Source organism: Gallinula chloropus (assembly GCF_964237585.1).
Source record: "Gallinula chloropus genome assembly, chromosome: 14".
NCBI lineage: Eukaryota > Metazoa > Chordata > Aves > Gruiformes > Rallidae > Gallinula > Gallinula chloropus.
In genome coordinates, this window is record NC_140099.1 from 12,093,531 (window position 1) to 12,117,039 (window position 23,509).

The 23,509-nt window shown below is 35.2% G+C and overlaps 1 protein-coding gene across 1 annotated transcript in view; it reads right to left on the minus strand.

The window, feature by feature from the left end:
- Nucleotides 1–488: 488 nt before the first annotated feature.
- Nucleotides 489–23,509, minus strand: part of PAPOLA (poly(A) polymerase alpha) — a 43,139-nt gene continuing 20,118 nt past the window's right edge. The window contains exons 10-22 of the mRNA XM_084270442.1: nucleotides 22,749–22,821; nucleotides 21,183–21,303; nucleotides 20,219–20,303; nucleotides 15,581–15,634; nucleotides 14,722–14,841; nucleotides 12,969–13,078; nucleotides 10,195–10,316; nucleotides 8,438–8,580; nucleotides 7,053–7,153; nucleotides 5,316–5,536; nucleotides 4,867–4,932; nucleotides 3,277–3,351; nucleotides 489–1,294 (exon numbers count right to left, since the gene is read on the minus strand). Coding sequence (XP_084126568.1) covers nucleotides 1,199–1,294; nucleotides 3,277–3,351; nucleotides 4,867–4,932; nucleotides 5,316–5,536; nucleotides 7,053–7,153; nucleotides 8,438–8,580; nucleotides 10,195–10,316; nucleotides 12,969–13,078; nucleotides 14,722–14,841; nucleotides 15,581–15,634; nucleotides 20,219–20,303; nucleotides 21,183–21,303; nucleotides 22,749–22,821 — 1,387 coding nt within the window. The 3' untranslated portion in view covers nucleotides 489–1,198. The remainder of the gene's footprint in view (nucleotides 1,295–3,276; nucleotides 3,352–4,866; nucleotides 4,933–5,315; nucleotides 5,537–7,052; nucleotides 7,154–8,437; nucleotides 8,581–10,194; nucleotides 10,317–12,968; nucleotides 13,079–14,721; nucleotides 14,842–15,580; nucleotides 15,635–20,218; nucleotides 20,304–21,182; nucleotides 21,304–22,748; nucleotides 22,822–23,509) is intronic.

The following is a 23,509-nucleotide window of genomic DNA, read 5'->3' on the forward strand; positions in this document are numbered from 1 at the left end:
GGAGTAAGAGAGCTTACTAGATGTCAAGTGCTTACTACAAATATGAATTTTAAAAATTCAATGCTGTTCAGTATGTAAAACTATTTCTGATGAGCCATCTAAAAAATAAAAAGGTTAAAATTCTTAGGGAAAAATCTTTTTGCTTGTATTTAAAATTTGAAGCTTTTTAATGCATACAGGACTTTTACGGAGTGTACAAAAATCATCTTATTATTTAGTGATTCAAAGGCCATCAAGACAGGTGTTGTATTTCACAGGCACATTTTAGTCATGGGACAGAATTCTGAATTTGTGCCTACAGGCCGCAGGATATGATTAGGTGAGGGGCAGGGAGGTGCCCACACAAGGGTCTGGCTTGTTTTTATTATGTATAAATAAGTATTGTCCTATACGGTGCATAGAAGCTGCAAACCCCACCCCACCCCCATTATATGCAAAAGCTTTTCCCCAGAAATAAAGGGATCAAAAAGGGAATAAGGAGATTCTGGTTAGCTCAAAGGAAAGTTTATTTGCTGTTTGACTTCTGATCTGTATGCACCTTAGAACAATCCCATAAATAAAAAGTAGACTACATCTTAATCATGTCCCACCAATACCAAAACTTCCCAATTACTTCCACAACACAAGTCTTATAACCTCAAGATTTGACATCTCATTTTAAAGGCTTACTGCTGCTTGATGGCAGTTGAACTAGATATACTAAACACTTTGTTTTCAATGTATAGTATACCATAGAACATTATCCAGATTACTACTACTGAAGAGATTCTTCAATAAAACAAAAATGTATCAGCTGAAGATCTAAAATTAGTCATAGTCCAATTAAAAAAAAGTACATAAAAGTGCATTTAAGGGATTCTTATGCCAGTTTTATCTCAATTTTGAAACAATGCATCAAACAAATTCAATCAGAATGTCAAATATGGCTACAAATAGTGTTCATGTTTTTAAAGGCAGTAATCCTTCGAAATATTTAATGCAACTGTTGCTAACACATTAATTGTACTCCTGGCTTCACATACTAACCTGGACTTCCAATCAAGTGGTGATTTTTGCCCAGAAAGGGAAGTGCACAAAATATACCTAAATCCATTTGCAATCATGTTCTAGTCTTGCACCCTCCGTTCTCCTTTTTTCTAGCATTAGAAGACAACAGGTTGAGTTGGCAGATACTGTTTATGGACCCCTGAGGTTGTTTTTACCGATTCAATCTCAATTTAATTGAATTCTTGATAACAGGAATAGGATTTGCAGGGAGAGCAGGGATATCTGAAAGGTCTGTACTGGGTGTTTTCTGGAAAAAAAAAAAACAAAAGCTTCATAAGTTTCAAAAGAAAATTATTATAGAACTGCACTAACTTTCCAAACCAAGATCTTTACAAGAGCTTTTAGGAATATACAAAAATAAGGTGGTAATAAATAAGGGCGGTAACAAATTACAAACATAGAAGCAGAAATTTTCTTTGCCTACAGTCATTATTAAGGAAAACTTGTACACAAGTCTCTTTCACAGTGTGCACTTCTGTTTTGGACAACTGCAAGAAATTAGGAGGTACAGTAGATAAATCTGAGGCTACTAACCACAAAACATAACCTCCACAGAATAAGGGTGCTTGATTGGTGACACCTATTATCTGACCTACGTGTTCAGTATTTAAGAACTCCTTTAAGCAATTCACTGTTTAGTCTCTGCCCTTTGCAGCTGAATGACGAAAACCTGTCCCCAACATAAAATGTGTGTGTCTGCACATTCACATTTGAGACTGCTAAAAGTTCTTTGCAGCCAAATTTCCAGCTTCCCAGACTGGATTATATTTACATGGAAAAGGTATAAAGAATTCTAAAAACAGTGCTGTATGACTGAGTTAAGAATTTCACCTTGAAAATAATCTGAACGCTTTTTTCTCACTTAAGACTTACATCCCTTTCAGCAAAATGTTACCTTAAGCCAAACAGAGGAACCAAAAGAATAGAAACACTCTCCAGAATCAGGGTGATAAATTAATCACATGCTGAACAAGCCTCTATTGTTGGGTTTATGTTTGAATTTTGTTTCATGTTTTTTCTTTGCTTGGTGTTTTTTTGTTTTAATTTAGAAGTATTTCTCCTCTAACTTCATCAGACTGGCACGCCAATAATCCACTTGCTAGGCATTGCTTCCCATGACATCAGAAAATGCTTTCTTATGTTATAGATGTTAAAAATTAACATAAGGTACATTTGATACATGGCAAAAACTGCATTAACATGACAGCTCTTGTCATTTTTTATAAAAATAAATCAAGTTAACTCTTACTGATAACAGCAGCAAAGCACAATGCAACAAGGACTCAAGGTGAAACAGCCATGACCTCCTGCCCCCAGTAGCCCACTCTGGTAGGCACTGACCTGCAGTTTAACATTTACTTTCTGCAACATGAGCAAGGTTCTAGGCAAATCAGAGTACTGAAAAATGACAGAAGAGGCCAACCACACTTCTGCAGTTTCTAGATTAGCCTGAAGCAGTTTAGAGTACCCATGTAACATACAGAGTTTATCCAAACAATTTTAGTGCTTTTATTCATTACTGCTCACCTGGCTCAAAAAAGTTTAATACCATTAATATTACTGCAATATATCTTTTTAATCAATACATTTACTACAAACCATTATATAGGATGTGCATAAAATGCTAGTAAAGACAAAGATCTGTTCTCTGAAAGTTGTTACAATATTAGGAGCAAAAAATTCAAGTGAATGCCACAGAATGCTTAACTTCACATCTATTTTTCCAATGCTCCTTACGCTTGTGATGCCTGCAGTGAAGCAACACAGCTGGCTAATGTATTACAAGAATACAGTTTTCTCTCTTGTACCAAATATTAGAATTTGAAGGTACACGTTTCAGACATTCTCAACCTCTACTGGGATATCTTTGAGCAGCAGCTATTTAAAGCATGTTTCCTTGTTAGAAAGGATTATTCTGTGATGTGCAAAGCACAAAGGAATAAACTGAGCCCCTTACTTTGAAGGCACAATTCAGAAGAGCGAATCCAGCTTCGGTCAGTTTGTATGGCAAGCCATACATGTTTAGCTACAATGCACATTCAATAAGATCAATGATCATCTAAAACACAAAAATTGTGACAGTAACAACAAGCATCTTTCCATACAACGGATATATGTTAAAGAATTATACATTTATTTTTAACATCTGGATGCATTTTAATGTTAATGTTTTCACCACAGATGAGCACACACACACACACACACAGGTGCTGATTTTAAAAACAGTACCTGAGGAGCTTGCAGAGAAGTTGTCTGAAGAGTTTCTGTTTGAGAATTAACATTCACTTCTGTCTCATGTTGCTCCTAAAAGAAACAGAAGCATCAACACGGTTACATCACTTCTCATTATAAAAGCTGTTTACACAGAGCTCTGTTAACACCCTAAATTGTGCATATACACCAAAAGAAAAAAGCCAAAGATTAGTACTTGCAGCATTGACACTCATGGTTTCATAATACAGAAACCACCATAGGAGAGAATGTTTTGATGATCAGAAGGAATCTGACATCAACACAAGCCATATCGCTTTTCAGTTGTCGCTTAACCACTTAATGCCTTTTATACAGAATCCTATAGGAAAACATTACATGCCATTCAACTCACTACAGACAAAAACATGTAGTATCAAGGAAGGCCATTTGAAAAGCTACGGTATTTGTCGCTTTTCCACTTCTGCTGTTTGGCCAGAAAAGCTTTCCTGCCACTTTAATGGGTTCATCTTTCTGGATGAACAGATGAATGTCAGAGCCAGTTTTTCAGGTAAAAAAGCAGGACAGTGGCACATCCTCTTTTTAATCAAAACAGCCTGCTGGTTAAAATTGTTCCATTTAGTAAACCATACCCTAAAGAAAAATGCATGCATTTCAACAGAGAAAAACCTATATTTATGTTAAGGAAGTTAATTTCTCCATTTCCTTCTATGCCTATTAAGGACATTAAGGTTTAGAAGAGACCAACAATAAAAGCTAACAGGATTACCTACGTCTTTTATAATGATCTGTATCCAGAGGATCTATTTTCAACATTAGGATTAAATGCTTACGTGCATTTTGGCCTTCATCAGTCTTGAGTTCAAAGAGATTTCAAGGTGACTAGATAGCAAGCTAAAATTCCTCACTTAAGGGTGTGGAAACTACAAACCAAAGCCTTAACTTAATAGATATTTTAATTTCTTGGCTTACTTTCCAGAGTTTTCCAAAGACAACAGAATGCGCTCTGTAAAAAATGTATATGCCCAAGTAGAGAGCTGAAATCATAAGGCTAAAAAGACAGCCTGTTACTCTTTCTGTTCACCAATAAGCAGAAAAATTGTCTGCTATATTACAAGACACTGAAGGGGCACACTTGAAAACCTGCAAGTCCCTAGAAGGTATGCTGCAACTTCATGCGATAATTTCACTATCAGGAAACATTATTTACCGTAGTTTGACTTTATCTGTTTGGGTTTTTTTAATCTCAAAAATGAACAAGGTAGCACCTGGCTGAGGAGTTCTCATCCCAACATGCATAAATCCCAATGGAATACAGTTTGTGATGGAGGCACAACCCTGATGTAACAAATTTAAATATAAATCTCTCTTTTTTGTTTCCTCCCGCTCTGTGTAATACTGTGTGAAAGACCAGCAAAGGAATCACTGTCCTATGCAGTCAGGCTCAGTGGGTAATATACTGACATAGACACTGAAAAATAACATTACAATTTGGTATCTAAACTGGAGACTGTCAACTGTATCTACAAACACTCTTAATTGTTACTGGAGGGAAAGAGAGTCATTTTCACATGGAAGAGTCCCAATTAATACACACAAAATACACACCTTAGTATCCATTTTTTCATTCTCATTCAAATCTATACAGCTAGTATCTTCACTTACTTCATCCTGCTGAAATGCAAACACAGAAGCTATTAAAAAAATCTTAAAAGCAGATTTTAAAACAAATTTTCAATATTTTTGAAGTGTTTAAAAAAACCATAATTAGTTGTAAGGCTTAACATGTTATACTCTTAAGAATTGCTTTTCAGAGTATGATTTAAAATATAAGTATTAATGCCTACGTATTACATGTATCACATGATGAGTATCAGCATAATAAAAAACCCAGAAACAACAAAGCAAGCTGAACACAAAGCAGCAATGCAGAGTAGGAAACGTACACCTCATTTAAAAAATATTTGACGTTTGGAATATGAGAGCTAGCACGCTGCAGCTGAAAAGCATTCAAAGCTTTGGACATTGCTATGGTATGATCTCAAAATCTCAAATACCTCTTCAATTTTCAATTTCTTGGGAGAATCTTCTTTATGCGGAGAAGACGTCCTTTTCACTGCCTTAACAGGGCTAGGCATTTTTGTTGCAACATTTCCTGAAGTTCTTGGTGATGGGTTTAATAGATACGCTGAGGGAACAATTCTAGAGATGGTAGGCTTTGGTGGTGGAGAAATGGCTGGTTGTGTGGCAGTTTGAGGAATGCTTTCATTTGAAGTACCTATGGACAAATAATTTTAAAAACTTTCACAAACTGTGCAAGAATTGCAGATCAATCACTGGTATTTTTGGCCTCTACTCAAAACCACCATTATCAAGGAGGCATTGAGGAAGTCATACCATTAGTGGTGTAAGCATCATGTTTGGAACAGGTGTTTATTTTCAAGCTCATTCTGAGAGAGAATTCCTGTACCAGATACAGGGAAGCCACATCAGCAACACACTGCTTGGTCTATCTAATTAACCCTGCTTAACAGCAGGGTACACTAGCTCCAACAGAGCTCTCTGCTAATATAGCTGTACTATTCTTGGTATCCAAAGTTGTTTTACTGTCTCTGAACTCAGCAATACATATGCACTGGCAAAGACAGCCTTAAACCAAACTGAAGAGCAATCTGGCCCTTTGTCACTTAAACACGAGGTTTATAATTTCTGAGGCTCAGAGCATCAATGACAGATAGGAAGTAATCACAGAGCGTTAGATAAAGACCTGACATTCCACAGATCCTTTTGAAAAATACTGCCTATGACAAAGCTTTACCTCATCAATTGTTGACCTCAAACCAAAAGCACACATGGAAGATACTCCAGGATGACAAAAATTACATTGAGGAATTTTTAATTAATAACTACCAAGTGACTGGTTTCAATTACCCGAAATACAGGAATTAACAACTTCAGGTATGCTTCCACATCAAAAAAACCCAGTCATGCCACCTAAGCTCCATTTAGTGCCCATGGGCAAACTTACTCGACATTGATGCACTTGTGACTTAACACTAACATTTTTTAAAAGTCCTACATGCCTGAAAGTGAAATAAGATAGATCCCAACTTCAAAGGCTAACCAGTTGGTTCCCTTTTCCATCAGTTACTGATTTGCTCCTTGTAAACAACTTCAGTCACACAAAAAGAGGAATAGCTGTGTACTGAGTGAACTTTTTCACCAGATGCCTGCCTTTGTTCTTTCATAAAAATCACTTTTTTGTTTTAAAAAAAATTAAGTTGTGTGTTTTTTCTTGTAGAAAACAGGAAAGATAAAGTCAGCACACACAGTGGGACATATCTGAAAAGACGTCAGTTAGGAGCATGTTTTCTGCTTACATTTAAGTCTTTCATTCCTAGAATCAGTTTCATGAAGCATGAACATGGCAGCACAGATTACAGACAGTACAGAACCACCTATTAGGCTTAACTACAAAATGGATTACAAATAAATACAGAAATTGCACTACTAGCTTAAAACTAACCTGAACTACAGACCTGCCACAGGTCATCAGAAAACTATCACTGTCGGAAATGGTAAATACAAACCCCTAGGAATAGAAGAGAAGATAAGCATCACGGCACCAAATACTCTGCCATGATTTCCTGAGTACTAAATAAATTAGTTAAACCTGTATATCAAAGAGAACATGTCACAGCATGTGTTAAGTATGAGACCTCAAACTGAAAGAAAAACTGCTTTAAAAGTGTTATAAAAATAATATAAACAATATACTATGCCATTTTTCTTACCCCCTGAGCTTTCACTGGAATTTATTTGTGGCACAGTGACTTCAGAAGCCTGTATGTTGGTCACAGATGCTGCTGTTACAGCTGGCACAGGACTGCTTCTGCTAAAAGGAGAAAAAAACAACAAAATTATTAACATTAGTAAAGCTATGGTGCTATATCATCCACCTCTCATCACATCCCATGCATGGCCAGTAAACACAGCTGATAGGATTTTACCTATATTACAGAGGAGAACTTGTAATACCATGTCACAGTATGAACACAGAAACAAGCATTGACAATCTACTATCAAACCTAAGCAATAAAAGCTATCTCAAATATTTAATCTGAATCACTTCAAAGTAAGAATTTTAGACCAGTAAGAAGTTGCATTACTAAAAGGCAAAAAATTAAGGCACTGTCTGCCCAAATAAGGCAACTGGGAAAAACATAGCAATTATTTTTCCAAAGGATGGAACAAAACCCACATAGAAGAACTAGAATACAAAGTTTGTTTTGAATCTAAACACACCATTACAACTAGGATTTCAAGTTTGGATTTTCTGAGGAAAGGTCTGGGATGTCACGTGACAAAAACTTGGTGTTTTTTCCACTTTCAAGAAATAGGGAAGCAGTATGTACCTAAACTAAAAACAACATGGGGCTTCAAATGTGACATTACAGACATGCTTTATTAATTGCATGGTCAGTGCTGTTAGTTTGGAAACCATTTACCCAGGAAGACTAACTAAAACTTACTCCTTTTGACTAGTTAATTTCACTGAAGTATTTTATCCTACTCATCTCCCTATAACATACATCTAGTACCACACACTTGGAGATAGATGTTAACTTCTTTGTTACATAAGACTCTTGGAAAGAGGAAAGAATAGAATCCTAGTGACTTGGGCAAACCAAATTTTAGATAGGAAATTTTAAGGCAGACATGAATATATACCCTTTGAAAATACAATGAAAATTATGTTCTGAATATGCATAGATACCGTCAGTAATAGCAGCAGCACTACTGATTTCCCAAACAGAAAGCCTAAACTTCTCTACTGTCTCATTCTGTTCCAAAACTCACATCTAAGCTTTCTGGCTCTCACACCTCAATTTCCTGCTCATTACCTCATGCAGCATTCTAGTGCAGTACACTCAAGTTTTTACACCACCTTGCTCTACTAAGCTTCTTTACCCATCTCAAGTCCAATGCCATGCTCCCTTATACCTGAACTTCAGCTCTGCTCCAGCCCTCAAACTGGAAATAAGAACATCTGCAAGCTCTAATTTGGAATGTTCACACCCTGATAACTGTTACGTCTCATAAATGCAGCACTTGTTACGCTTTTAACACAAGTAATTCAGGAAAAGAAAGCAGCAACAAAACTGAAAGTCTTCATTACCCCTGAGAGCTTCCAGAACTGTTCAATGGACTCGTCTTCATAGCACTAGTAGGCGAAGGCACAGACGTGCTGTTATCACTGTCCATAGACAAGTCTAGGCTGCTGTCATTCAGAGCTGTCAACCTGATCCCTTCTGTCGAATGCTACAATCCACAAAAGAAAATAATATTAGTCTCATTAAAGGCTTAAAAATCAACTAAGATTAAGATTATGCAATATTTCAGTTATACAAAATGTTAGCTGTTACACCTCTGAAGAAAAAAGAAACAAGTGGCAATTTAACAATGATGAGCTCCCACCACATACTAGAGATGCCACATATCTTAAATGCAGTTAAATTTAAGTACATTTTTAGAAAAGAAACCCTGAAAGTAGGAGCATTTAAAACATTCAAAATACACGTACAACTCTTGAAATCCTTTTACACATAAGTAATCCACTATCCTGTCACTACAAGCATTTACGTTTTCACATTCACAACTAAGGTATGGATTTTTCTGAACCAATGATGTTCAAAAATTTAAGATGAACTGTTACTGTCTTTTGTGATTCTATCTTCAACTTTATTTCAAGTTTCTTTATTTTTGTGGGCTTACAGATAGTGCTTTCATAAACTTCAAAGGAATACTGATGTACATAGACCAAAACCACAACTAATACGAAGAATTTACAGACCAACTTGCACTTACTGTAGGATAAAAGCCTTCCTGTGCCATAAACACTACTTAAATAGATATTTACATTGTCCTCCAGAATGCATTACAAACACATTTACACTTTGTTTCTGTATAAGATTTTCTATTCATTAAAAAAGTAGTTAATATAAACCAGCTATAACAACACATTATTCAGACATCCTAAAACAGAGTATATAACTGCTTTAGCTATCCATAAAAACAAGCAAACCTGTATTGCTCTCTGATTAAGCCAAAGGGGTAGGGATTTCTCAAATACAGACTAAATTGTTAAATGCAATATTCCACTCCCTTCTTCCTGCCTCCAGTGAAAGTAAATCATAATCATGTGCAACAACAGCTTGCTTAAAACTTTTGCTACCATTCTCATGTATAGTCACTAGGTAAACTAGATATTGAGGGACAAAATAACTCTGGCTAAGCAATGGGGAATTTTCTGATATAAAAACTTAACGTCATTTAAATCTTTCACTCTTAATTAAAAGAAGATACAATACCAAAAGCTGCCAAGTTCAAAATTAAAGAATACTTTCCTTCAAATTATCCTCAGAGTATTCAACTTCTGTTACAGCAACAGACTACTTTGATACAAGGCAGCAATAAGTTCAACATTCTACTCTTCTTCTACTGAAGACTTGAAATTTTAAATTTTCATGTAAGTAATTACTTAAAGGAAAGAGCTGGAGATAGCAAAAATTGCTTGACTGATCTGATCGTTCTATTGGTATTGTTACAGATACTTCCCTTAAGTGAATAACATATTAGAATAGCAGAAGAGTTTCAAAACCTTATCATTACACTGTTTTAAATCTGTTCAGCTTAGGAAGGCTAACAAAGTATGATATTTCAGCCAGATCTGAAGATACTATCCATACTGTTGATGTTCTGGGAAACATTTCGTGCATCCAGTAATACTGATACAGACCAATAAGATCACATTTCTTATACATGTAAAACCAAGGTTTCAAAAATGTGATTTTAGTTCTGTGATTAATAAACATAAAAAGCTGAGGAATCAATTTCTCAATGGCATTTTGTTGCTTTCAAATATTAGTTGTTTACCTTTTTCTTTTTCTGAAGCACGTGATTAGGTAGCAGTTGGTGAAGTTGCCTACGCTTCACATGCCTTGCAGCAATCTTCATGTCCATTTCAAACATCTTGCTGTTTATTGCTTGCCTATAAACTACACAAATAGAATAACATTAAGACACACTGAAGCCTTTTGTGAAGTCCACTTACATGCCCAGGGAGAAACAATGCATTTCAGATCATTTATCACCTCCAAGACCAAGCATGGTGTTTCCTTGTTCTGAAGTGGGGGGGTGGGGGCGGGAAGTGAACAACTGCCAGTGCTGGCACAGTCAACACAAGCACGTTTAAAACATGACTCTGGAAACAGTCCACCTGTTTTCCAAGAAGAGTATTTTTTAAGCACAGTTCTCTAAACTGTGTTGTTAATGTTCTAACAGTAACAGCTCTCAAGTGAATTCTTCATTCCACCTCAAAAGGATTAAAGATAGAAGTAAGATATCCTTGTAAGAAACACTGTATTTACATAAAACTATTTTCTTCACAGTTGATTCAGCTTTTATTTATGCAGCTCCTACAACAAACAGGTTATAAGTGAGAATTTGAATGCCTGTGTCCAAGCTAATATATCACAAATGACTAGGTCAACTAAGATACCACAGGGTTTATATAGAGATTACTGTTTGGGGGGTTTTTAATGCTGCTCTTTGGGGTTTTGGTGTTGGTTTGTTTTGGTTTCTTTTTTAAATTATGTCTATTGCAATGAGGCATTTCTCTTCACCTCACGACATTTACTTCTGGTGAGTCAACATGGTTAGTGAAAGAGCTACACTGCAACCCAGCATCTTGGGTTCACACAAAGCCAGGTAAAGTGCAAAATCTGTTGCTCTGTCACACCAACTTTCTGTAATATCTTCAACAAAGCTGTGGCAGATTGATATAAAAATAAGAAATTGCTCTGTAGATTTTAAATAGAAAACTTGAGAGCTATCTGCCTTATTCACCATCTATTCTACATAGATTAAGGAATCTCATTGAATAGGCTGTCAACATGTAATTAAAAAGCTGTGAAGAGAGAAACACACAGAGTTCAATGAATACTGCATATTAAAAGAGCCTACTACACTAATTCTTGGTACTCAAGAAGCTCATAAAGCCTCTCTATAACAATTATACAAGTTAAGGTACTGGCATGCTCAGGAAAGTCAGATGTGGTTTATAGGCATTTCATATTCCTGAGGTCAGGTCTTGCCAAACTTTCAATACAAGGAGAAACCTACCCACTCATGGCTCTCTTTCTCCCCCTGCTCCCACTATACCTTAATTTCATTCTTAAAAAGTCTTGGATAGTTTTGATAAAATCTTAGAATCTATTCCAAAAGACAGGGCAAACAGAAGGTTTTGGGCTGGATAGAAACTATGAAGACAGACTCACAGTAATTGGAGATGACAAAGAAACCCACAACACAAAATCAAAAGTTTTTTGCTAGTTGGTTACCATTGGAAGTGTATTTACAAACGGAGCAGAAAATTGTGTCACAGTTGAGAATTATTTTGATAAAATACTCCTTCATGTAAAATTGTGTACTTTAGACAAATCTCAAACTTCAATGTAGTGCAAGAAAATTTCATTTTAAAAAAATCTAACAAGTACACTTTATCTGTTTACAAACAATAAAATATGTGAGAAACTGTAATCCATAGATTCCTTCATTCCTTCAAAGCAGCAGCCAAGCTATTATGCCTTTTATGAAGTCTCTAAAGTTAGAATGCACCCATAGTTTCACCTTCAGAACTTATAATCAAAAGGAATATACCACCTCTTAAAATAAAAATCCTTTTGACTGAAAAAGGCATATATATATGCACATAGAGCTTATTCCACTGCAGCTATATATAGCAATAAAGAACTTTCAAACCTTGGTACTATTTACTTATGAATATACATAGATATATTTTTATTATATTCACTCATAGTCCTCACAGGGGTGTACAATTTCCTCACTTCCAGTCCTATGGCATCTTAGAAATTCAGAGACCAGCACTGCACTGGGTAGCACATTAATCTATTCTTTTTAATACTTGAGCAATAGCTGTCATTTATTTAAAAAAAGCAAACAAACAAAAAGACATTGCAAATTTATTAGATAAACCTATCAAAGGCACAGTTCTGTTCTTAATCCTAAAAGTCCAGCCTGAGTCACGGGCTTTTTAAGCTTTTAACAACTCTTTCCTTACAAATTTCTTTTGTATGTTCCAAATTATTTTTGTGAATAAAAAAGTAAACATACGAAAGTCACAAATATGTCTTACACTGAAGAGTTGGATGTGAGAGTAAAAATAACTGAACCAACTAGCTAGTATGAAATACCATGGAAATGGCATTTTGTTCTAGATTCTACTAGATACTCAGCTTTAATATACTGATAAATTCAATTTCACCAAGTAATAAAAATATTTAAGCTATAAAACTTGTCAAAATGAAATCAGGCTAGAAAGCTAACATACAATAACCAATTTGCATACTTAATGAAGATCAGAATATAACGTACCATTTTTAGGGAGATCTGAAATATTTGCATGCAACATTTTAATCAGGTTTAATGAAAACAAAGTGAAAACTATTAGTCTGAAGTGTCTAAAAGCATTAAAACTCATTAAAACTGTATTTCATTACATAATACCCTAACTCTTCAGCTGGATTCTTCTATGTCTAGATAAAGTTCTATTACTCAAACAGAGAATATTATGAAGACAGTAACTTCAACAAGTTTATTAATATCCAAACATCTAGTAAACAGCTCACCTGTGTCTGTAAAAGACTGAATGTCATAGGTAAGATCAACACTTAAATTCTCAGAATTTTCGGTTTTCTTAAACACCAACCCAATCACCCACATGGTACGGTATTCTTCCCTGGAAAAGTTTTATATAAAACAGTCATATAATACTGACAAAAGAACTGAACAGTCTAATAGGTTAGCTATAAACAACAGTGGTACATCTGAGTTCCACTAGCAACGCGGACAAAAAACAATGATAAATTAAGGACATTCCCCTTAGATTCACAATACAAAATCAATCATGAAACCGACATATCTATCTCCAACAAACGTAACGAGCTAAGCTAATCAGTACAGTACATCATTTAACTGCACCTTCATACAGATACCCTCAATTTTAGGAGTCACAACTAGCCATCACCACTGTCAAGAAAAAGATTTGGACATAACAGATTTTTCATCAGCTGACCCTGAAAGTAGTTAGAATTATTCCCTGACTAAACAACTACCGCGTTGCCACCTTAATTTGTCTTCAACTCTCAAATTTCTTTGCTGTAGCTGACCACAAAATGCAGTTTTCAAGCAGAGCCTCCTTTTAACAGATCACCTTCACACAGCATAAGTGGTAGATGAACTATTATATTATGCTACAGAATAACACTTACATAGCTCAATATATTTAACGTTTTAATTGAAATGTCTTTTCCCCGTAAGACTATAGAACAGTTTTCCAAGCAATGAATGAACAAATTTATGGGGGCAGGAGAAAGAACATACATTGTTCACATGAAAAAAACCACCTTTCCTAAAAACATTGCCCTCATCAAGTTCTCTGAAACAAAAGCTAATTGGAGCCTGAGATTACACAGGCAGCTGTAGTTGTATTTACCCACTGAAATAGTGCTGAAGAGGTACCGGCCTGCTTTTGTCCAATTTCACCTGGAATGTGCATGTAATTTATGTATATGACTTCAAAAAATTTATCACATACTGTCACTTGAAACAGTTGACATCTGATAAAGGCTGTGTGGAGGACAAACAAGGCTTTTCACATATTTCCAGTGTGGACAAAATTTTCTTCCCCATTCTCACACTTTCCACAAAAATACAACACAAGTTAATTAAAACACCATCTATTTTAGAACATCTAGAAATAGAAGTCCTAAAATAGTTTTGAGCCTACACGCCTGCAATCATTGTTTTGAATTTTTGGAACAGGGTGGCAGAGGAGGGAAGGAGTAGAAAAATGTATACAACCCTAAACAATTTGAAGTGCTTGGTATCCTCCCAAGTGTTTCCACATCCTGAGGAATGCTAACATAAGCCATTACCAAGTTGGAATGATATGCATCTCAACTTCTAAACTTAGTAACATTACATGTACTTAGTTACTCAAGGTTTTAGTTCTACTGTGCCTAACATTCTAATTCTCAGTGCTGCATCATAATTAAAAGCATCTTACTGACAGATGCTAGATGATCAAACAGCAGCAGCTATGTAGCAGATTAGCAGCAAGAAATTATGCAATTAATACAGTTGTTAGCAAAAAGATATTATTCCCTTATTTTCTGGTTTAGAAACATTTTTCAAATAAAGAATATCCAGTTTTACAAGTAGTACTTGAGAAAAATCTTAAAACTGTTTGCCTTTAGATACTGGCATTTAAATTTAATCAATTTAAAATTCTGTAAGAACACTAGTTAGTTTATTAATGAATTTTGCTGGTTTAGCTATGTTAGTTCCTTGCTATTACATGAAAATAAGAGTTTTGCTTACTTGTCTGGATTCTCCTTGGGTGCTGGGAATGACTGTGGATTCACATGAGCCAGTGTAATGAATTCATTCTTCTCCAGGTTTCCAACTAGAATACGGATTTTTGATTCCACCAAGCCCACCCTGCATAAATGTCATTTATTAGCAAGTTCTCATTAATATGAAACAGAAGAAATATCTAACTTCACATGTCAGGATAAAATCCTCAATATTCTCCTTACACGAGTATTTGAGATCACAAATTAACTTGTGCACTATACACAGCAGATTAATTCTGATCAATAAACCAAGTAACACGTGACAAAAACGAATGCAAGGGAAGCCTAGGAATGCCCTAAAGCTCTCATTAAGACCTGATTTTACAAATCAAATTAAATAACAAGACATGACACATCTGTAAAAGGCAGTCAGCAAGAAACTCCTGCATTTCTCCAACATTCTTTTGGCTTCAGATGATGAATTTTAAAGATGAAGGAACTCCCAATACCTGACAGTCTTAAAATTTAACTGATGAATAAGCAGAAACAAGCATTTGTTTTGAGAAACAGTATTTTGAGATTGAAACATACCTCTTTATGCCAGGTATTCAAAAAAGCACATAAAGCTTAAAAACATAAGATTTGCAACATGAACCTGACCACTGTAAAACAGCAAAATTCAAGCACCCTTCCTCCCTAGTTCTTAATTTTTACTGTTTTTCAGAAGCATCTTCATCCATTTAGTTTTGAAACAGTACAGATCCACTTCCTTTCATTAAAGATTACACTAGACATTCCCTTGCAGCCAAAGTTGGTAGGGTTTTAGTTGTTTGATTTTGTTGGTGTTTTTTGCTTTTCTTTTAAACAGCAAGCATTATACTCACCATTCTAGTCGCTGTTTTTCTGTCGGTGCGCTTGCTAGAAGTACAATATAATGCCTTTGGAGATAAAGACAATATGCTATTCTATTTATACTGCTAAAACTACACATTCAAACCTTAGTATTAAAACTTTGCTGTAAATTCTACATTGCAAACACCAGATTATTTGTTTAATTATATACCCTATAATAAAATTAAATATCATTAAGTAGACAAAGGGACTATGCCCCTTTGTGTGGGACTAATGGGCTCTTCAAAACATTTTGTATTTTAGGGACATTTGCAGCTACTTTTTAATATCAGTAACCATAACAAAAGGCTAAGAACACAGCACTTCTTGAAAAACAGAAATTTAAATACTAATTGGATCAGGGTTTCAACAGACTACCAGGAATTGCCTAAAATCAATTGTACACAACCATCTACGCATGTCAGTAGTCTTAGTTGCAAAATCATTTCTGAATAGTTAGAAGAGTGGTTAGCATAATTTCTTTTGTTCAAAGTAACATTATCAAGTGTGGTTTAAAAGGTGGTTTGGTTTTTTTTTTTTTTAGAATTGTCTGAAGACACTTATCTGAAACTTCACAAGGAATGTTTCCTCTGATGATAACTCTTAAGCTGTCAATTATATCCCAGGATAATCAGTGTATACTCACTGTAAGTAAATTTCAAAGAAACAGTATGCAAAGCAAGAATGGTATTTTAAACAAAGAAGCTCAAGGATGGTGAAACAGGAGATTACTGTTAACTTGAGTTCCTAACAGGGGAGACATTACATGTCTACAGTTCAGTTTTTTTTTCCAGAAGGTTCACTGGGAAGTCTATTTTAACACCTTAAGTGACCCAACTTGGCATTACTCTATACTGATATGGTGCATTTAGGTATCTTCAGCATAGGATTTCAAGAAGAATAACATGAGGGATTAGACCCTAGTACATATTACTGGAAAGGGACAAGGTCAATGATAGTGGGAAAAACTATGGTGCAAAAGAATCTTGTGATGCTATCAAGCTTTCAAATCACAACAGTAAGTCAAAGTAAATACATGTTTCCGCACTTACTAGGGGCTAGGAGGGAAAAAAAACACCCTGATAAATGCTACTTTGAATTCAAATCAGAGAAATATCAATGAAATAAGAGAACTGGAAAAGAGCTGTTTGGAGAAACCTCTTCCCCCTTCTGCATAGGGTATGGGGATTTTGGTTTACATATTTGTAGTATTAACTTCTTCGTAAAGAAGCATTAAGGAACTTTTCCTGTTACCTTACTGAAATCCTCATTTTAGATACTTGTAGGATACCATGACTTCATAATTTCTATTCCTAAAACCATCTATCTGACTTACTGATTGGGCAGGGGGAAAAACAAAACAAAAAAACCAACCAAACAACACCCTAAAAGCTGCAATAGATTTTTCCTGAAAGTTAAATCTGTCTGGGAACACACATTGTTCCAGCTCCAGCGGAATTAAGCAATGATGCAGGAACCTTAATTAAAAAAACCCCAAACACCTCAAATTCTGCACTAGAACTTAACTTATTAATATCTATTATTAATTTCTTCAAATGAGCACTAGATACTCAGCTACCATCCATAAGATTCCTATATCATACATACCACAAACACTTAGAGATCGATTAATTTACTAGGAAAGACAATTTAAGCTTTTTGTTGGTTTTAATCATGTGTGAACCAAAAGACCCATCTCAAATCTGCAAGTACTTGAAGAAACGCATTTTCGAGTCAAAGCTCTTCGAAACAAGCTTCCAAAGAAATTAAAAAAAAAAAAAATTGGCTGTGTCAAAGCCACAGTTACCTGGGGCACACCTAGAAAAAGCTCTAAGCTTTATTTATGAAAATAAGAATAACAATTAGCTACTTTTGCTCAAGTGGTGCTACCTGAAAAAGAAAGAAATGATGCAATTTCTTCCTCCCACCCCCTGCAACCGTTAAGTAGTGGTAAGGGGGAATCAATCACTGGAAAGCTGCTATTGCCTTTTTCAGTAAGACATAAATAGTAACACCACAAGCTGTTAAAAATTAAGACATACTTAAGAGTGTCAAGGTCTCACTGCTAAATTTTACAAAGACAAAATTTATCAGTTCATTCATAATTTTATCACAAGTATGTCTAATTTGGAAGTATGCATTACCTCATAATAAAGAGAAACTTCTCATCTTACATTCTAACTCTGAATGGTGTTTTTCAGATGCATGGTATTACCCTGAAGCATGAGTTTGGGCTTTGGAGGGTTTTTTGTTTGGTTGGTTTTTTTAAAGAAATTGTTCTCTCTCTTTCCCACTGTCTCCCTACCAGCATTAGGTTTTCATAAAAATAGTCTCATGTATATATACAATTGTCTTTCATCATTAACACCTATATCTACAAAAAAATGAAGTATTGTTAAAAGTAATACTACTTTCTGAAAAAACACCTGAACAGGTTAATTTCAATTTTTCTTTTTTAAACTGCCGAGGATTTACACTAATTATCTTGTGCTTTAAATAAAGTCCTATTGTATTTATTTAGCAGGATATCTGCATTTCTAACAGAGAAACAATATGCTAGTGCTCATTAAATGTGTTCTATCTCTCATCACCATACTTCCCTCTTAGCTTTAAACTCTAATTTCTCATTTAACACTTCACACTCATGTTATACCCATTTAGTAATTTCCCTGCAATACACCACAGCCAGCACAGGTATATTCTTTGTTGTTGTTTCCCACCCCCGCTCATCCTAATAATCTATACCTACATGAAGGGCAGATAACATGCTGTAACTCCCTAACTCCAAACAACTGCTGACACTTTAAAAATAAGGAAAATAACATAAATACGTTTTCCCAATTTTTCATCTGCTCCTGTCATGCAGGTGTGCAGTAGCCTCCAGACTTCCTAAGTAACACAACACTGAAGTTCATTTTAAAAAGGCCTAACAAATCCAAACGTTTATGATAAACAAGCTGTTTAGCAACTAATGGCCATTGAGAGTGATACAGATTATTAAAGCTATGCTTTCAGGGAAGAAAGCTTTAAGGCTATGTCCCAGCCCAAGGATCAGATCTTCTCTTATCTAGCAGAGTACTACACACTGCTTTGAATTTCACAAGGAACAAGTCAAGGCATCTACACAATTTAAACAGGAGGACAGTGTGAAGAGGGGGGTAGGAGTAATCTGAAACATCTAGTTTTCAGATGGTGCTATGACCAATAGAGCCACATTCAGTGTATACTGATGACTGCATAGAATGACTTTGTTTCATGAAGTTTACTAACCAAAGCTAACTAAGGTAAAACAGAAAAAAAATGAGGTAATTTAAATTAAAGCAGGCTCCATAATACAATTCCTCAGTTAAAAAATAAAGCTAAGATATTTTTGGCAAAACATACAAAATGTGGACATTTAATGTTGGCAAGAGGTCTTTTTTCTTGCTAAAGCTGGTAAAACAGCTAAAGCTGGTACACAAAAAAACCCCACCCTAGATTAGAACATTAGGGTTTTTTCAATGTTTTTTTCCTAGGTTTGAAAGAAACAAAGAAAATGTACTACAGAACTTTTTAGCAACCTCCTGAGCAGAAATCAATTTGCTTGCAGCCCATTTTTAACATGTTAAAAGATTAACTTAACTTTACAGTGCTCTTAAAAATGTTTTTAAACTTAACCTCCAAGACACAACATAAAAACCATCCAAATGTTTTAAAGCTTTTACCATGCAAAAGGTATAGAAACAAAACACAGACACATTATGAAGGTCATCAGTCTCTTTTAATAGGGCAACTGGGTATTTCAATCTTGTTTAGATTAGTACATAACCAACCAACCACCCAACACAAACAAGTGTAAAATGTATTTGATCTTGATTCAAGAAAAATGGGTCTCCAATTTCGACTGAGGGCAAAGAAGATGTAGTCCGTATTTTAATAATTCACATTTATTATGGAAAATACAGCTTTCAGCAAGTCCACGTACATTTAACCAGCTTCTGCCCCACAAGCATATTACTAGATACCCTAAAGTGTGAAGTGTCAACTTTAGCATTTCCCCTTAGAGACATTACAAAATTAGAGAAGCTAAGTATGAAAGAATGTCAAAAAGCTAAAAGCCTTAAGCTTTAATGAAAATTAAAAAACCCAAACCCCTAGTAATAAGTTACTACACCTGGCAGTTAGTCAACACAATTGCAAAAATATCTTTTATTAGAGTGAACTGTCGACTATATTGACAGAAGAAAACACACAGTTTCAAGTGCTGCTCATCTGAAATATTCTTGTTTTCTGGGAAGCAAGACCCATTTTTAGAATGCTTACTGACACCACTAAAGAACACTTCTGTTAGTCATACCAGCTGATGCCTCTTCAATTTTATTGGTAGTGTATCAATTGCATAGTTAACTGCTGACATCTAAAGATCTGGCCAGAGACTAAGAAGTTTCAGAAATATATGCTAAACAAAAAAAATTATCCAAAATTATTCATTTAAGAGAACAGACAATACTGCATTCACTTACCCTCTATAGAAAAATCTTAACACTTTGGAAGTCTATTGTATGTATATTTAAGTTCCTATGCTACAGAGCATCATTAGATATTTTAACTGATAAAACTTAAAATATTCTGCCATGCCATAAAATACATACTTGTACTTTTGAAAGAAGTTTGGAGCTTCAAAAAGTTTGGACCACTCTGCCTTACTCAGCAAAATTTCATCTGTGATAGCAAGACCTAAATTATAAAAAAAAATTTAAACTTTTTTTAAAATGATACAGTTTAATACTCAGAGTAAAAACATTAACTTTGCGAGTTACTATGAATTATGTCCTCCCCTCAAAGTCAAAGGAATTTATCAACAAGCTTTATATTTCATTCATATCTTAAAGGGTCATTATTTATACACATTATGAAAAGATGTCCATAAAATCTGTTTATAAGTGTATGCTAATGAATTCAGGTATTTTTGCTTTGAGGTATAACACAACTCAATTTAATCTGTCATGTATGCCACGGTAACTACTCAGTCCAGAGCTTCCTTACAGTATTTGATACATCTATTGTGCAAGGCTTTGTACAAGGCAAAGAAACAGTGAGACAATTATTACCACATTTCCTGAGCACACTACTAGTAGCTGATCTCTGCATCACAGTAACTCCTTGCTTTCACAACATTTCTTTATCTAATATAATCCAAATAGATTACTAGGATTAATCTAGGTGACTCCTCTCAGCGAGCAACTTGTCTTACATTAGGCTTGGAAATGGCCAGCAAGTGAGACTGCTACACTGATTTTTCAGTGGCAAGATACAATCTAAAGCCACTAAAATAAGGTGTCATGTTGCTAATTCTCATTTTCAGAGCAGAAGGCATTCTAACTAATTACCCTCACCTTCCAATAGTGAAGGACAGATTTGCACAAGTGTGTAATAAATTTGGAACTTTAAGGCACATAAACATAACAGATCAAGATCTACCTCCCTTGGAAGAGTCTTGTGTCAAGAAGTTATTTAACATCCTCTCAGCTCCCCCCTTCCAAAGCATACCACAATGGATTTATGTTAAGTCTGTTTGAATACATTTATATAGAGAGCATAAAAAAAAATACTTACCTTGTTTAAACTCCTCAACCATGACCATCCGTGTGGAAACGGACACATTGTAGGTAGAGTTCTGCTGTGGGTATGCTGGTGTAATTATAGGCATAAGATGGTACCTATCACTGGGGTTTACCTATATATAACAACAGCCAATCAGTTTTCTTCAAGCATACACATGAGTTAACAAATTTGGAATTTTCCCTTTACTACAACTAAGTCTTAAGTTCTAAGAGAACTTGGCTTGCAGACCAAGTAAATTTACCAGTAAAATTCAGAGAAAGTTTAGAAAAGAAGGGTAAATGCTTTCACAAAGGATGTTATTCTGAACTACAGTGATGTGGGAGAACTATAACCTGTCAGCACATCAGGGTAAGTTGCAGGCATTTATAAGTCCAGAAAAACCAACTCAACAGAAGAATTTGTCTTTTTAGTAGAAATTAGCTTGTGATCACATCAAAACAAGGATATCTTATCACCACATGAGCACCTTCAGAAGAATGACTGTCTTCAGGCCTTGCGAAAAATATTTTATACTTTATTTTTATAACACTACTGAAAACAAAGAGCCACCTTAAGAACAGAGGCTCTAGGCAACCTGACACAAGCATCACTTGTGATAACATATCTTTTATTTCACAGCAGACAGGGAAACAAAAAAAGAAGGGACAACACACACACATGCAAAATACACTTAAAAATTGCAGTGTAAAAAACCTTGTAGTGGTAACAATAAACCCCTGTCATTAACTTACCCCATTTGGTTTATCTGCTACAAGATAGACAGTTTCCATCCCACACTGACTTGAGTGAGACCCAAGAACACTTTTTCAACTATCTCACATTATTTAAACATGGACATCTCTCAACCAGAAAAACAGATATGTAGTACAAAAGGGCATACAACTCAACCTCTGGTGTTTACACCAAAAAGCTTAGTAATCACTAACTACTCTAAAATTGACAAAACAGCATGGAACACATTCACACTATGGCCTACTAAAATCTCAGAATGTGAGCTGTGCATCTGCTGCAAGCTGTTTTATTGAGTGCTTGAAGAACATTAATGTCCAATGCCCTTAATATATGTGTTACAATGACAAATATCAAACATTATAAATAATATAGAAAATAGCTTAAGACTTCAAGTTACCATCTTCTTTGGTCCAAGATGAAAAGTCACATTACTACGATTATATGAACTGAACCTCTCTAGCTGTGACTCTTGCACTGAAAATAATTCAATATACTTGCACAAGTAACAGGTTTTAAGACAGAAGCAAAGTTTTGAGATAAACAATTTTTCAAAAGTGCATTGCTTTAAGGCAGGTATCTAATGGCACTGGGTATTTATTAAGATCACTTATTGCAAAAGCTGGGAGTAAAAAGTACATTCTCCATCAAGTGTGCTGCAAGCGGTCACTTTAAATTAAGCTGTTTCACACTCAGGAGAACGAGGTTACTTAAAGACATTCCCAAATATTAAGTTTAATAAACCCAAAATAAAGTTCACCTAGGATTCTTTAAGCAACTGAATTTATTTTACAGTGTCACTTAGAGGGGAAAAAATAATACACTAACCCTTGGGTCCCATACAGGCAAATTAAGATTGCATTCTTCTGGCTGTTTCAATAGCACTGGATTTGGCCATTCCCTGTTCAAAAAGATTGTAGCACTGAATAAGACTGTTGGATATAACCATGTATGTTCAACAAACAATACTTTCGAATGTGATCCTTCTTAACTCTGCTCTCAAGCTAAAGCATAGTTTCCTCGAGGCTGAGATGTTCTAACTGGAGTTTAAATAAACTGTATTGCTGAACCACACTACAGCTGTAATTAGCTTCTCCAGGGCAGCAGAGCAATGAATTTTCTGTAGTCTTGAAGCTTTAGAACCACTGCTTTAGGTAACTAAACTCCTCTAAATTCTTCTTGATATATACCTAGCGAAGAGGAATTCCTCTTTGAAGATTGACATTGGGCCCATCTTCATGCTAGCTGTTTCTTGGACAAACTACATAGAAAAACAGCCAGCATGATTACAGCATTATAGTATCAGTACAGAGCATATGTACTTTCAAAAAATCCAATCCAGACAAAAAGAAACCATACTGAAAGAAACACTAAAAAAAGAAGTTATACTTGTGTTCTTCAAGTTTTCTCTACCCCCATGAGTAAAGTTAACTTCTTATAAAGAAGTCAGTTACCTGTTGGTATTTGTACTTTAATGCTCCTATACCATGCACATATAAAATGGACATCAGCAGAAGGAACACATTAAGTAGAACTAAGAAGTTTAGCTTAAGATATTATTGAACACTAGGTACCTCAGGCTACAAAGC